Source organism: Opisthocomus hoazin, chromosome 7, assembly GCF_030867145.1.
Source record: "Opisthocomus hoazin isolate bOpiHoa1 chromosome 7, bOpiHoa1.hap1, whole genome shotgun sequence".
NCBI lineage: Eukaryota > Metazoa > Chordata > Aves > Opisthocomiformes > Opisthocomidae > Opisthocomus > Opisthocomus hoazin.
This window is the reverse complement of record NC_134420.1, coordinates 56,529,146-56,544,384: the sequence shown is the minus strand read 5'-3', so window position 1 is coordinate 56,544,384 and position 15,239 is coordinate 56,529,146. Positions and strand designations below refer to the sequence as shown.

General features: G+C 39.5%; 1 protein-coding gene across 3 annotated transcripts in view; it reads right to left on the bottom strand.

The window, feature by feature from the left end:
* The window catches only part of SLC24A4 (solute carrier family 24 member 4), a 100,036-nt gene that overhangs the window by 33,924 nt on the left and 50,873 nt on the right, over positions 1 to 15,239 (bottom strand). For all 3 annotated transcript variants that reach the window (XM_075426206.1, XM_075426207.1, XM_075426208.1), the window contains 7 exons: positions 8,968 to 9,044; positions 7,965 to 8,039; positions 5,789 to 5,873; positions 4,247 to 4,350; positions 3,460 to 3,534; positions 1,330 to 1,355; positions 590 to 643 (listed from right to left, as the gene is read on the bottom strand). In XM_075426206.1, coding sequence (XP_075282321.1) covers positions 590 to 643; positions 1,330 to 1,355; positions 3,460 to 3,534; positions 4,247 to 4,350; positions 5,789 to 5,873; positions 7,965 to 8,039; positions 8,968 to 9,044 — 496 coding nt within the window. The remainder of the gene's footprint in view (positions 1 to 589; positions 644 to 1,329; positions 1,356 to 3,459; positions 3,535 to 4,246; positions 4,351 to 5,788; positions 5,874 to 7,964; positions 8,040 to 8,967; positions 9,045 to 15,239) is intronic.

Below are 15,239 nucleotides of genomic sequence, written 5' to 3'. Positions count from 1 at the left end.
CCTTCTAAAGAATGAATGCATCTATTTTAGCACTAGGGTGGGATCTAAGAGGGCTGTCAATGATCTCTGCTAAGACCTGATGTAGGAGAAAAGGGAGGCTGAAGTTCCAAAAATGGTGATTTGTGAGGGGAGGGCACCAAGGGATAAGTCTAAGCAACTTGCAGCAGAAGCATGGGCTCACAGATCCTTGCAATACAATCTGGTATGAGACAGTCTGAAGATCAATACATGCTTAGCAGTCTGTCTAATGTTCCTTGACCTTGCTCTCTAGAGGTTACAAAATATGTGTAATAGCTGACATGCTGTGTACTTATAATCCAGAGTACCCGGTGGACTTTTTCATATATCTTTGTATAAATGACATTTTCTCTTAACCATTTCTGAAAGCTACTTTACCTGCATGCATGAAAATATTTGCTGTTGACTGAGCACAAATCTAGAGCGAAACTGATTAAGCATGAAAAAAACAAGAGATCTTACACAGAAACATGACTGGCTGTACTGTCCTCAGCAGGAGGGCCAAGGACCACACCAAAAGAATGATGGTCAATTAACACCTCAAGGGCATGCAGAGGAGAAAAGCACTTACTTCATGATAAGTATGTAGAATGAATACATAACGATGAGCACAAGGCTTTCCCACCTCAAAGAGACAAAAAAAGTGTTAAAAGGCCATTCAGACAGCTGTATGCTTTACAAGTTTTAGGTAGGAGTGTGCATTAAAAATCTAGTACAAGTCACATTTGTATACACAGGATTCACATTATTAAGATCAGACGGTGTCCCGGCAGATTGGGGAGAAGCAGTTCCAATAAACATGCAAATAAAAAGCAATTAATATATTGCAGAAATGTGCTATGCAGACTGAAACCATAGCTACCCTCTGAGGACCACAATGCTAAGGCATTTTGTTATTTCAGCGCTGAAGCACAGGCCAGGTGCTCTGAGAGGACTCTTTTAGAAGATGTTTATGATCTCTCACTAGGATCTTACCTTGGACTGTTCTTTGGGACACCTAACACCTCCATAAATGTTAGCAGCTAGAATCAGAGCAGCAGAACTTTGTTTACCCTCTCTGCACAAGTGAGTTTTCAGGCCTTACATCTAGCCTATTTACTTAGTTAATGTTTCCAGGTTCTTAAATTTTCTTTTAGTTTTCCTTGATCATCATAAAAAATATAACCGAAGAAAATACATCAGATTTCCTAGCTGTCAAATCCAGCTCATACTCCCAGTGTGTATGAATGAAAGCTAATGACACGGCAACTCTATTTACTGATCAGTCTCATGGCAAATACACGACTGTAGGGAATAAATTACACAACTTACCATTCTATTTTCTCATCATATATGAACTAAAAGAAGGAAAAAAAAAAAGGAAACATATAAACTGATCATTTCTTTGATCTATCTTGAAAACCAGTCAAATTTATTTATTAAATATCAGTCATATCTAGCCAAAAGCTGCTTGAGTTTTGACCCTTTCTAATCAGAACTTTCACTGTATGGATTGTGTCCCTCATAAAGCACAAACCTTGTGAACAAGGCTTGGATCCCACTCCATGATTGTCACAAACACCATTTAGTAAAACAGTGTGAGCTTTGGACAGACAGATTTACACACATACCCACATGCTGTGCTGTGCAAATGATAGCAAAGTCATATATATTCTGAAGAGATCTAGCTCTGAGTCCTTTCAACAGCCAGACTAGTTTTAGCAGAAAAGGCAGCCATTTTACTTCTGCTCTTAGACCAAGTGGTTATACACATTTTATTCCATCCTATGTAACTCCTGTAACTGAATGGGCAGCTGCTAGAGATCCGTATTTATTACAAAAGAAACTAAATGGATCCTTCCCCTCCCTGCCACCAGAGACAGTAAACGCATACATTCATGAACTACTACACCGCTTTATGTGAACAAAGTGGTACCTCACTTGTGCTCTATTGTACTGAGCTTGTGTGGCAAGGTTTCGGTAGCACGGGGGTTCAGGGGTGGCTGCCGTGAGAAGCTCCTAGAAGCTTCTCCCATGTCTGATAGAGCCAATGCCAGCTGGCTCCAAGATGGACCTGCTGCTGGCCAAGGCTGAGCCCATCAGCAACAGTGCTAGTGCCTCTCTGATAACAGGTTTAAGAAGGGGAAAAAGTTGCTGTGCAACTGTAGTTGTAGCCAGACAGAGAACTGAGAATATGTGTGAGAAACAACTCTGCAGACACCAACGTCAGTGAAGAAAGAGGGGGAGGAGGTGCTCCAGGCACCAGAGCAGAGATTCCCCTGCAGCCTGTGAAGACCATGGTGAGGCAGGCTGTCCCCCTGCAGCCCAGGGAGGACCCAACGCTGGAGCAGGCGGATGCCTGAAGGAGGCTGTGACCCTGTGGAGAGCCCCACGCTGGAGCAGGCTCCTGCCAGGACCTGTGGCCTCATGGAGAGAGAAGCCCACGCCGAAGCAGGTTTACTGGCAGGACTTGTGACCCCGAGGGTGACCCACGCTGGAGCAGCCTGTGCCTGAAGGACGGCCCCCCATGGAAGCGACCCACGCTGGAGCAGTTTGTGAAGAGCTGCAGCCCATGGGAAGGACTCACATTGAAGTTTGTGGAGAACTGTATCCCATGGGAGCGACCCACGCTGGAGCCGGGGAAGGGTTTGAGGAGTCCTCCCGCTGAGGGACAAGGAGCAGCAGAGACAACGTGTGATGAACTGACTGCAACCCTCATTCCCCATCCCCCTGCACCGCTCAGCGGGAGGAGGTAGAGAAACGGGAGTGAAGCTGAGCTTGGTGGGGGGAAGGTGTTCTAAAATTTAGTTTTTATTTTCTCATTATCCTACTCTGATTTGATTTGTAATAAATGAAATTAATTTTTTTTCGCCTAGTCCAGTCTGTTCTGCCCGTGACGGTGAGTGATCTCTCCCTGTCCTTATCTCAACCCACGAGCCTTTTTCATCATATTTTCTCTCCCATGTCCAGCTGAGGAGGGGAGTGGTACAGCGGCCTGGGTGGGGACCTGGCATCCAGCCAGGATGAACCCACCACATCTATTTAGAAAAGTTTACTTAGAAGCTGTGAAACAAAATTACTGTGTAGAAGCAAGAAACAGCCACTTTCCTCATTTAAAACAGAGGTGCAGCTCAAAATTTTTCATCTCCACAACAAGCAGTCCCCTAGGTCAGAAGACAGTACTAACTGCGCACTGTGTAACAGTAGCCTGCTAGCCTGCAGAACTTCACAGACTGTAGGTACAAAATGAAAGGACATTGATGGACATGATGGACACATACACTGCGGGGCTGTATGAAGTTTTCATATTTGGACCGAGTTGTGGAGCTGAGCACTCACTTCCAGATGTCACTAGAACTACCTAGGAAAATAATTGTTTACCAACGTATATCAATGGTTAGCAGGCTAGTCCTCCAAAAATTCAAGCAATGAAACATGTTAATTGGTAAGAGAACTACGTACCACAATAAGTATGATCACAGATACCGTGTAGTATGCAGAGTCCCGGAACACAGCCCACTGGGTGAGACAAACCACCTGAAAAATATCAGAACTTTAGCCAACAAAAATATGTGATTTTAAAGACTAAACAAAGGCTTCTATCTTGCAATCGCTTAAGTGTGTGAGCAGAATTATTATTAGCAACAATTTTGGAACGAATCGCAGTTTTATGCTAACAAGAAGACATATCAGTCTGTTAGACAATGGATCTATGATAACCATCAGCAATAAAAATCATAGAGAAACTTCCATTAATGAAATACATTTCTTACTAATGATATTTTAATTGGTCATAATTTCAATTGTAAAGTACAATTCATTGTACTGCAGCAAATCAAAGGTTCCCACTTCATTATATTTGTGGATATATCGGACTTAATGCCTGAAAAAATATGATACACAGTCTAGCCATCTACTGAGTAGATGGAGCAAATCTCATGCTTGTGTCCTAGATTCTGTGATCACTCTCAGTACCAGGAAGGATTAGCAGATGCCATTGTTCAGTTGACTGTGAACACAATATTGTATGAAGAGGAACCAGTTTGCTCTCTATGCTACATGGTCAGAGTGCTGAAACTACAGCTGAACGTTTTGGAAACATTTGCTATTTGTAAATTCTTTTCAAGATTTGACATGCCAGCTCATTTTCGGTTTTGACTAATACTCCTTTTTTTTTTTTTAATAGTTGCTCATGGAAACCCCTAAATTGTAAGTAATTGAACTCCATAAAGAGAAGTATCTTACTAACCTGTCCTGCAAACATTCCACAGACACCAACAATGCAGAGGATGTTGAAAACTGCTGAACCAACAATAGTCCCTACTCCTACATCTCCGTGAGTGATAAATACACCTGCAGAGGGAGCAATACATGCATTATTACCTCTGTCATTTCATTTCAGGTCACAGCCAATTACATAGAACATGTACTACCTGAGAACAAGAGACTGCTTGAAAGTTTAACCACAGCTTGTTTCATAATAAATGGTCACTTCTCTGTGGAATATTTTGTGCTTTTAGCCTAGGTAGCAGCTCCCCATTTTTGGCTTAACATCTTTACATATATATTTTCATTAAAAGTGAATGATTTCTTAGCTAGTTAGTTCAACAGTAAGTCCTGTATTTCACAGTTTGGTTATTAGTTGTGCAGTAATCCATTCAAATGAGTATAAAACATCTCCAGTCACATCAGGAGCATGGAATTTCTTTCCAAGAGTATAATAAAGCACAGAAACCTTTCTCCCAGATATTCTACATTTAGCGTGTTCTTCCTTGAAAAACAGCAATATAACTGGTAGCCATTTCGGGTGCAGTAATGTGTGCCTTCTGACTCAGACAACCACAATCCTGACTTCACCTGTTCTAGTACTGACTTCCAGACTCCCCTTAGTACTGAACCCACCTATGACTCAGATACCCATCTTTAACATAATTGTATCAGAATGACAAAAATTAATGGCTGGAGTAGACCTCCAGGGATTATCTAACATAATCTTCAGCACTGAGATAGAAGCAAAGATAACATGAATACTCTACAGAGCTGTGTCTACTTGTACTTGAAATCTTTTGCTAAAGGGAGCCTTAAAAGCTTATGTTCACTGCTTTTTAATAAGTTGGACGTGATGTTATCATGCATTCATTTAGACTGTATTTCCCTAAAGTCTGTAAAAATGTCAGTCAGGATAGCAGCAGAAAGCCTAGTAAGACTTTACTAAAGATGGATTTATCAAATTTGCTGCTTTCCCCCTTCTCTATCAGTGTAATCCTGCATCCTTCCTTCTCTTAATAGGTACTGCTTTTGCCATTTATACCTCCTCTCTATACCAATACTATTTAGTACTTCAGAGATTACTTCAAATAATTCTGTAAGTAATATACACCATGTCCTTCTGCCTCTAACAGATCTGATTTATCTATACATTATTTCATTATTTTCCTACTTTCCCTGTTCTTCTACTTCCTTGCTAAAATTAATTCCCTTTATTTGTGAAAAAAGAAGCCAAAGAGGCATCAAATATCTCAAATTCTCTCTCAGGGGACTGCAGTAAATCTCTTCTCTTACTTCCTATGTTCAGAATGAGCCATTCCTCTCTGTGTTTTGAGAGGAGATTCATAGTTTCATGAGATATTGTGAGTAGTTAATTATACCATGAACCACAGACTAGCTGACAGCTGCAATTGCTGATTATAAATTGACTGAAGAGTGGTAGCACTTTTGGATACCTCTGCTTGATCTGCTGCTGATTTTTTGAACAGCAGATCTCATAAAAGCTAGTGTGTGGGCTCCATACCTATAACAGATGCAAACAGTTCTGGAGTGGAGCTCCCTGCTGCCATGAATGTGGCTCCAGCAACATCTTCACTCAAATGCAGTTTCTGGAAAAAAAGCACTGGTAATTTCAGCACTGCTACTGTATTCACATTGCACAGTTCTACAGTTGCAATAATGGAAGCTCTTTATTTTCTGGCCACAATGCTGTTAAAGGATGAACAGTCGCTGTGATACAAAATTAGACACTGCCTTTTGAGAAGGCAAATATATTTTGGGCAAGTAAAATGTTTATAGCCTAACTCAGTGAAGGGTCAGGTAAAATTACCTACTTATATATAACTGAATAGCCAATTATGGCTTACATGTAGCTGATTAGAGAAAAGCATTTCTGCAGCTTCAAAAAGATTGTAAACATCTTATATTCTTTTCATTAATTTACTTTTGGCACTCTAAACACAATCATTCAAGAATTAAAGGGCAATTCTTGAGGCTTCTAAAATCTGAAAAAAAAAATCCATAAGAGAAAAACACAACCTCTCTGAATAACTCTTTCAAACAGCAGGCCTGATTGTGGCTTCACCTTACAACTGTGTTAATCAAAAGTGAGTCTGCTGACACAGAAAAAATTAATCCAGTTAGACACAGAGAGGCCTGTGTACTGTAGACAGATCTATTTTTATGACAGTGTCTCTTAAGCTCTAATAGGATATAGACAACTTAAGAGTTCTCAGACCAGCAGAAACATATGTAGCTCCACAAGTGGGCTGCATCCATTTAATACTGTCTGAAGATCTCTCCCTTGAACTATAAAGCAGGTTTTATGAAGGAGCTTTTTCCTTATTGAGAGTCTCTAGACTCATCTTTAGTACCTTACTTATCTTCCAAGGATAGAAAAGTGATTAGTGACAAGGACCAGTACAGAAATCCTGTATTTTTCAGGCAGTATGCAACATTTTGAGCTGATGAAAATGCCATCGTACAGAACCTGACAAAACATAAACACAAGCCCTTTCTCTACCGTTTGATCTATTACTGGTCATATGGGTGCAGGAGCTCAAATGTAAGTGTGCTATCTGAACTCTTCTTAGCTATTTTCATGTTCAGGAGAACATGAGGCAAGAGGCAAAGATTTTATGAAGGATCAATGACAACTTAATTGGTACAACCCAACCGGTACAACTTAAATATGGTGTATAAGTTGCATGCTGAAGACAGAACATCTGAAAAGGGAAAGAAAAAATCCCTATTGAGTATTTTACTGGTTTTAGCCGTCTCCCTTATTCTTCCATTTATTCCATTGATAAGTGCAAGTACATAGCTCTGAGTTACCCTAATAGGAATTTAGTACATACATCCATAGGAAAATAGACCTTTTAACTAGCTACAGGAGTTTTTCAGAAAATGGTCACACACATTTTTGTTAAAAAGCAAAGGAGATGAGATTTTCATTTTGCCCTCAAAACAGAATTAAAATCTGGTTTGATATTTTATTTTATTTTGTGTTAGTTCATCAAAGCCTTACCTAACACAACATTTACATGCCAAGTATAAAATCTACCCTGTCTGATCAAATCACTTAATTAGAATCCTACATGTAATTTTGCAAAATCTTCTCAAGAGTTATGTAAAAGAATTACATTTATTTACTAATTTTTTGCATGTAAAATATGTATTCTCGTTCCATAACAAACCAAAGTACATACTTTTCTCATGCATTCTCATGCATGTACATACTTTTCTCATGCATTCTCTCTTTTCTCCACTCTGTGCTAGAACCATATACGCTTGCTTTCTCCTTGTTGATACAGTGGTAGATGCACAATAAAACTTGCATAGCTAACACATTAATTTGTACGATTTCTTTTCACAAGTGACTTTTAAAGCTAGGACTGCAATAATAAACCCAGCTCATCTGTACGTCATATCCATCCTAGCTGCATGCTTCAGGTATTTAAGAGTGGGTTTTGCCATCTGATTTCATTAAATCTTTCATTTTTTCTCCTTGAATGCAGCCAGGGAGACCAATATGGCCTGGCCACAGGTTCATTTTTTGATGGAAAGCACAAATCATTTGAAAAGGACAGAGGGCAAAAAGTTGACAGGAATGAACTCCAAACAATGCTGGCATAAAATGTTTGATTCTATAATATTCTCTAAACAAATTTCCAAAAGAGGAATAAAGTTCTTTAACGTACCTCACAAATTTTCTCTAAGGATGGAACAAAGAAGTCATCACATACTATAGCCAAAGCATAGAACATATAAAGAGCCTGTAAAGAAAATAAATTCAGGAAATACTTCAGTCATCTTCTATATTTTCAATTAATTATTGGATCAAGTAATTAAATAGAAAATGAAACCATGCAGATTAACAACACTCAAGAAATAAACACACCTGAAAATAAGCGGACCCTGACCATGGCTCACTGCACCAAACTTCTCAGGAATTATCTTGGTTCCCTGCATACATGTGATTCTCCCACTGTCTTATGTGGCTTTACGTGCTGCACTCATGCAGTGGGTCTAATCCTGCTGTTGTCTATCAAACACAACTCCTTTTTACTTTATTTTCCCTGAGCTGGGAATGGAAAACTGGAGCCCACAGGCCTTACTTCTTTTGGTTTTTCTACAATAAAATATAAAACTCCACATGAAATTTTCTAGATTTCTTCAGGGTTGTTTTTTTCTAATTATAATTGCGTCTTATGCATACAGGCACAATAGGAAAGAAAGAGAATCAATAATCTTCCATGCTTGATGTCAGCAACAAGGGAACCCCAAACCCTGTTTCTACCAGATGAAACACAAACAAATACAAGTCAGTGGAAGAAATCCCTCTGTCATCCATGCAGCCAGTATTTTATCTCCAAGAGGACAAATGCATAGGCACTGCAAATCCAGGCTTCCATCATTTTATTAACTAAATCACAGAATCATAGAATCATTTAGGTTGGAAAATACCCTTAAGATCATCGAGTCAAACTGGTAACCTAACACTGCTAAGTCCACCACTAAACCATGTCCATAAGATGTTACCTTTTGAGCATTTGCACCCATATAAGCATATTAGAAATACTGAAATCAAAGTATTAGAAACATGTTGATATGTACAGAGCTCTATTTAATAAGGCCACTAAGACGATTTAACAAGACAAATAAAAGGAAAACAAAAATGAAGGACAGTAGAGAAAAACTTACGGCAATGATATGAAGCATAACTCCTCCTTGCTGCCTTTCTTTATTTGTAAATACATCTTCAGGAAATTCATTAATGGCTGAAGGAAAAAAAATATTTAAAAAAAATGTACAGCATCTATAAACATAAGACTGAAAAATAAGGATGCATCTGTAGAAATATATGATTACACATGAGCGTATCTTCCAATTTATTACATTATAGCTTGCCAGCTCAGAATCTCTTTTCTGCTCTGTAGAAAAAACAGAGAACTGATACTTAAGTGTTATTAATTATCATAATTCCAATGACTTAAACCAACCTCCACTGTACTAAGAGTTTCACATTCTTAATGCCTTGTTTTCACTATTGTCTCCTCTGTGTCTCTTCTAAACATACTTCCAAAGTGATAGGCACAAGCACAAAAATTCATCCTGAAATAACATTCCTGGCTTTCAGTCTGTCTTGCCTGAAAAATTATGCAATGGTTGTAAACTTCCATCTTAACTACTAAATTCTATAGGGCTCCACAGTCTTGCAAATCGTTTCACAAAGATTAAAGTGATTCCAAGTATTTTCTCCAGAAAGCCTACTATCTAAACCTGGCGAAGGAATGAAACAGAAATGGTAGGTAGATGATTGGAATGTGCAAAGACACGAGATTTGGGATTATTTCTGGGTGACAGTAAAGCTATGTGGTGCTCAGTTAAAGATTCTATGTTCCACGCAAAGGCAACAGAGTGAAAGAAAGATTCCAGATGGTGGAGACAAAGACAGCAACTAAATCAAAGGCCTGAAGAAATATATGAGATGAAAACCATCCAGATAGATAAGACAGGCAGGGATAGAGATTTACAGTGCCTTAGACAGGAGTCTGGGAAGTATAAAGGTGGCAATTATTTCAGCCACTGGAATCCAAATGCACTGAAGTCAATAAATTATTATTCAGAAAGAGATATTACTTTCTTCAAGGAGTTGTAGATGTAGGTTGATGACAAGATGAGCTCCAGAAGGTTCTTATGACCTTACCACAATATACTGAAACTCAGGGAAGGAAACCGAGGGAATATATGATTGTCGTTCTCATATTCAAGTCTGCCAGTTTGAAGAAATGCTTAAGAGTACAATATATGATATTTATCACAGAATCACAGGATCACAGAATGTTAGAGGTTGGAAGAGACCTCTGTGGGTCATCTAATCCAACCCCCCTGCCGAAGCAGGGTCACCTACAGCAGGCTGCACAGGAACCCGTCCAGGTGGGTCTTGAATATCTCCAGAGAAGGAGACTCCACAACCTCCCTGGGCAGCCTGTTCCAGTGCTCCGTCACCCTCAGAGGGAGGAAGTTCTTCCTCATATTCAGATGGAACTTCCTATGCTTCATTTTGTGCCCGTTGCCCATATTTATGCCATTTGTGCCCATATTCATGCTGTTCCATTTTCAATTTTAATGGCAAATTTTCTCAATTTCTCAATATAATTCTGCAAACAATAACCATGAACATAGAAACCAAGAATTCAAGGTATGGTTGATGTTTTTAGCTACTAAACTTCAAACACTGTACACCAGCCTAATTTTCAGGAAATGTTGCACTGTAACTCTTTGAAAATTACACTTGTTGGAGTATTTTGAATTTGAGTTACCTGTACTCACCAAACACACTTGAAAATCTTAGCTGCAGTGAGAGGATAATGTAGTTTCAAAGACCTGAATGACTTCTCAGCTCCTCAATGTTTGAGTTTTATATAAATACAAAAATGGCTCTTCTCATCTGTATTACACACACCTGCTACATATGTTGCATATATCTAGCTTGACAAAGACTTGAACAGTGTCTCCATACAAAGCTGAAGTTCCCATAGCTCTGCTTTTTTCTTAGTGCCCACTACCATAAATGTATCATTTTTGAACTAATATATTGGCAGCAGGCAGTGCTTAAAACCTTATAAATAAATCATACCTTCCTTCCAGAAGTCAAAGTTACCATTTTATGAAATCTCTCTAAATCCTCCAACCCAACATTTAAAAGCCATTACAGTTTTGTTTAAAACTACTAACAGTCTATAAAACACTTAGCATAAAATAAAAGTTCAGCAACAATGATTGACTGCAATTCCTCTACTGATTTTCATTAGACTTTTTAATAAGACCTGTTCTTACTGTTGAATTCTGACTGGAATCAATATCAGCACTTGATATGTTGAACAGAGCTTTCCCACGATATAGATGCACTTTTTCTTTTAAATCTGACAACAAAAACTACATAAAACTATACTAAATTTTGCTTAGGTACTCCTGCATGAGATTTCCTACTCCTAGCTAAATGTTCTATTCCCGGTTCTCCTTCCGTAATCTCCAGGAAAAATGAAGGCAATAGTGGATATAAACACATAAATGCATCAACAGAATAGTACAACAATACCCAATCACTCGGTGAATTCTGGAATACCATTCAAGGGTATCCAGAGTACTTCAGTGCCTAAAGAACATCAGCACACCAGTGTTTAGCAGGACTAGCTTCAAGAAAGTGGGTCTGGGTTGCCACAGAACTCCACAGTCTTCAAGGGCTGTGATTTGCACTGTAGAGAGATTTGTGACCTTACAAACAGTCTGAGGAGATAGCATTGCTATACAAATGCAAACCACACTGTAAATAAGAGACATTTGCCTATTGAGCCAAACTAATTCCAGTACTTCTAAAATCAAAATATGCAAATAAAACATCTTCCTTTCTGTTTTGCTTTCACCACTATTACCCTCAAACAAGGAAAAGGATAGTGGAAATACACATAAATCGGGAGAAAACTGGTTGCATTGTAGTTTTGAGACACTGTATTTAGAGTTGACATTCTTACTGTTTTACTGGAAGACAATGCAGTATAATCCACAAACTATTCATCAAGACGCAGCAATCTGTAATGCTTTTACCTACAGATAAACCTTTTAAGATGCCAGCAGGTTCCCTACAGTAATATACTGCTATATATGGTAATATAATAATGTAGTAATATAATAAAATGTAATATAGTAAAATACAGTAATATCATTCTCCCCACATAGCAATCAGGGAGGAATACCCCTCTGGAATAATACTGGAATACCATCAAATTTAAGAATGTCTTGTCAGCTACTCTAGCTGCCAAAAGCAAAATTTTGCAGAGAAGTTATTCCCTACCACAGGAAATAAAGTATGACAAAAAAATTAATCAGCACCCAAAGCATGTGGCTTTAAATAAATCCTGCCCATTAACAATTAACATTAACTAAAATGATTAATAACTAGAAAAGCACTAAGGACCCTACTCCTTTGGGAGAAAAGTCCCAGAGCTACAGCTGCTAGCATGTTACACAGTATGGTTGTTTTTGCATCATTGGCTAAAATACCATGCCCACATGGATGTATTCAGGACTACTATTTTTCTTATCACATCCCCCATTTTTCCTCTGTCTCCTCCATTCAAGCCGTGGCTGTGAGAATACACATATTCTGGCAATGCACTAGGACAGCAGAGGCCAGAGCCCTGGCCTGAGTCTCTAGAAATGACAAGATGACCCTGCATACGGGGCACGCCCTTTCACACAGTCTGAAGCAAAGGTTTGCAGCTCCTGTAAAAGTTACTCGGGTCAGGAGCACCATCCCCCTTACCTGCATCGTGTAGCAACGGGAATATGACCCTGTACCATAATTTGGCAAAACTGATGTGTCATCTGGGAAGCTATTACCTACCTGGTAATCTCATTCTGTTGACTATAAAATATTCCACACTATAACATTAAAAATGGTTAAGTCAGTATAAACCAAAGTTTCAAGAAGCATGAATAAAAATCACTATCTTTCTAATGTGACTTTACTTACACAAAGTTAATACTAAATAGGAAATCAGAAGACGTCAAAAGTGAGAGCCAGAAGACAGAAATGAGCCCAGGCATCTGATCACTAAGAAAAAGCAAATGAGCTTCATTGCAAACCATCTTGCTTCATATATAGTCTGGTGATGTAGTAACTGTAATAAATAACTACTTGTAATAAATAACTACTTGCCTCACAGAGGTAATTTTAAATTAATTAATGTGAAGACAGCTTTTCTCAGAGATAATGCTCCTCTCTACACAGAACTCATGGCACACAATTGTTCTCCCATACAGACACTACAAAATCTTTTTCTAAAAGTCAGGGAAATGAAGCAAGGCTTTGGAGCTTCATTAAGAAAAATTCTTCCTTAGTGAAATGGCCACCTGCCAGTGAGTTCCAAGGTAAAGTTTGGAGTTTTTCAGTATCAGCATTTGCTGTCTTTATGGCTTTATCATCCAGATAATCACAGGTTTTGTATAATTGTCATCTATAAATTCTGTATACCTTATCTACATGCACTATTCTTTATTTACTCACAGTATCATGGTTTTAATATTTTAAACATTTGTTTTTCTTACCCACTGCTATGATAACCTGGTTGCTCAGGAAAAGGCTGTTTGGATTCCCTTGGCTCCTAGCTTAGGCCTGGGAATCAACATCACTTAACTGAGGACGGAAGAGATATTCTGTCATCTGTATAAACTGACAGAAGGAATATGACATTATCATGGAGCTTGAGAGACCTCATGATACAATCTGATGTGTGTGCACAGCAGGGCACTACTCTGCTTCACACAGAGATATTTTTCTCATGTAGGGGAGACAGAGCTATCTGGCAGCTCGAGTGGGAGCTACATCTCCTCGGTTTCTACTGAAAAGAGACAGAACAGATGGAAGAAGGAGATGAAATGCAGAGCAGTACATCTAATGGGGCTAACCTTTGCCAAAAAAAGGAGTGGAACATACACCAATCATCTTAAAATCCCCTAGAAATACAGAAATATTTATCCTGCTGGTACTGTTGCAAACCATGTCTCCTGCAGCTCATCTTATCAAGCACAGATTTATTGAGGGGGAAGGGAGGGCAACAAGAAAGCCAAGTCTATATTGGAACTGTCACATTCTGCAGCTCATTCCCTCTCCCCAGTCATGAGCGGGGAAACAAAAGCAGCTTATCCCCCCACGACTGGGAGAGGACACCACCACCTTTTTTATCTGAGTGATGGAAACAAGAAATCCTTGATTATGCAGTGACAGAAAGAATGATTCACCTTTGATAAAAAACTGGTGGAGCTGTCTGTGGCTAAAGAGCTACAGCAGGCATGCAAACAGCATGCTTCAGAACAGAACATAATAGAAGCTGCAAAGCTTAAGCTGTCTGCACGGCTCTGGAGTGAAGACCTGGCATGCAGCAGCTGGGGCAACCCAGGCATGCCAGTGACACCTGCCCGGACTTAGGCTGTTACTGGATTACTTCTGGGTACCATCAGAGCATTGTTCCCATATGCCCTATCCATACTGTGACAGGCAGTCTGCTAGTGAAATTAAGTTTCAAAATCTCCTAAGCCTGATAGCACATCTCAACAACCACGTGGATCTGTGGTTTTATAACCTGCCTCGACATGTGATTTCTTCACCTTATCAGCAGTTGATTTACTCACAGAGGCAACAGACATGCCAACTCTTAATACCTGCTAAGCGTTCAAGCCTGTTAACGACTCTTAAATTTCTCCTCTTAGGGAGAAGGGAGCTGTAGCTGTTTGAAAGGACACACGCAATCAGCTCCACTCTGCCTCTGCGGCCAGGGGGCTAGGCACACGATGTACATAGAAGCCCACTTCTCCTTTCAATGCCTGCATCTTGCTCCTCCGCCCGTGTTCCTCTGCCCCTTCAGGACATGTTACATCACAGATGCAATACCTACCCCTTTGCCCTGGCATTCAGGGGCTGTTGATCATCAGACTCACTCAGGGCAGAGGTATAAGGGGAAGAAGGACAGACAGAAGACAATTACGTACTTCCACTTTTACCCCCTCTATAACCATATTCACAAGCTAGCTTGAATATTTCAGATTTGTGTCATTTGTTTTAAGCACTGCAAGCAGCTTTAGGCATCTCTGCACTTCGTGCATTTCAGCTTATGTGCAATTCCCTTTTCATGTTGCAGAGCCTCATCTTCCCGAGGCCTGCTGCTACATTCATGCGCATGCATTTGTGCCTCAGGGACAGCACACAAACACCTCACTCTGTACAGAAATGAGCTTCTTTATACCTGTCAGGCAAATGCATGCACCCTTACCTGGTGTTGTCAACAGTTTGTGCACCAAGAGTTAAACAGGCAACAGCCTCCATGGTACTGCAACTTGCACTAATTCATAATTCTATACTAATATAATCCATTAGAAGATTTGAGCAAAAGCCAGAAAAACATCAGTTTTGC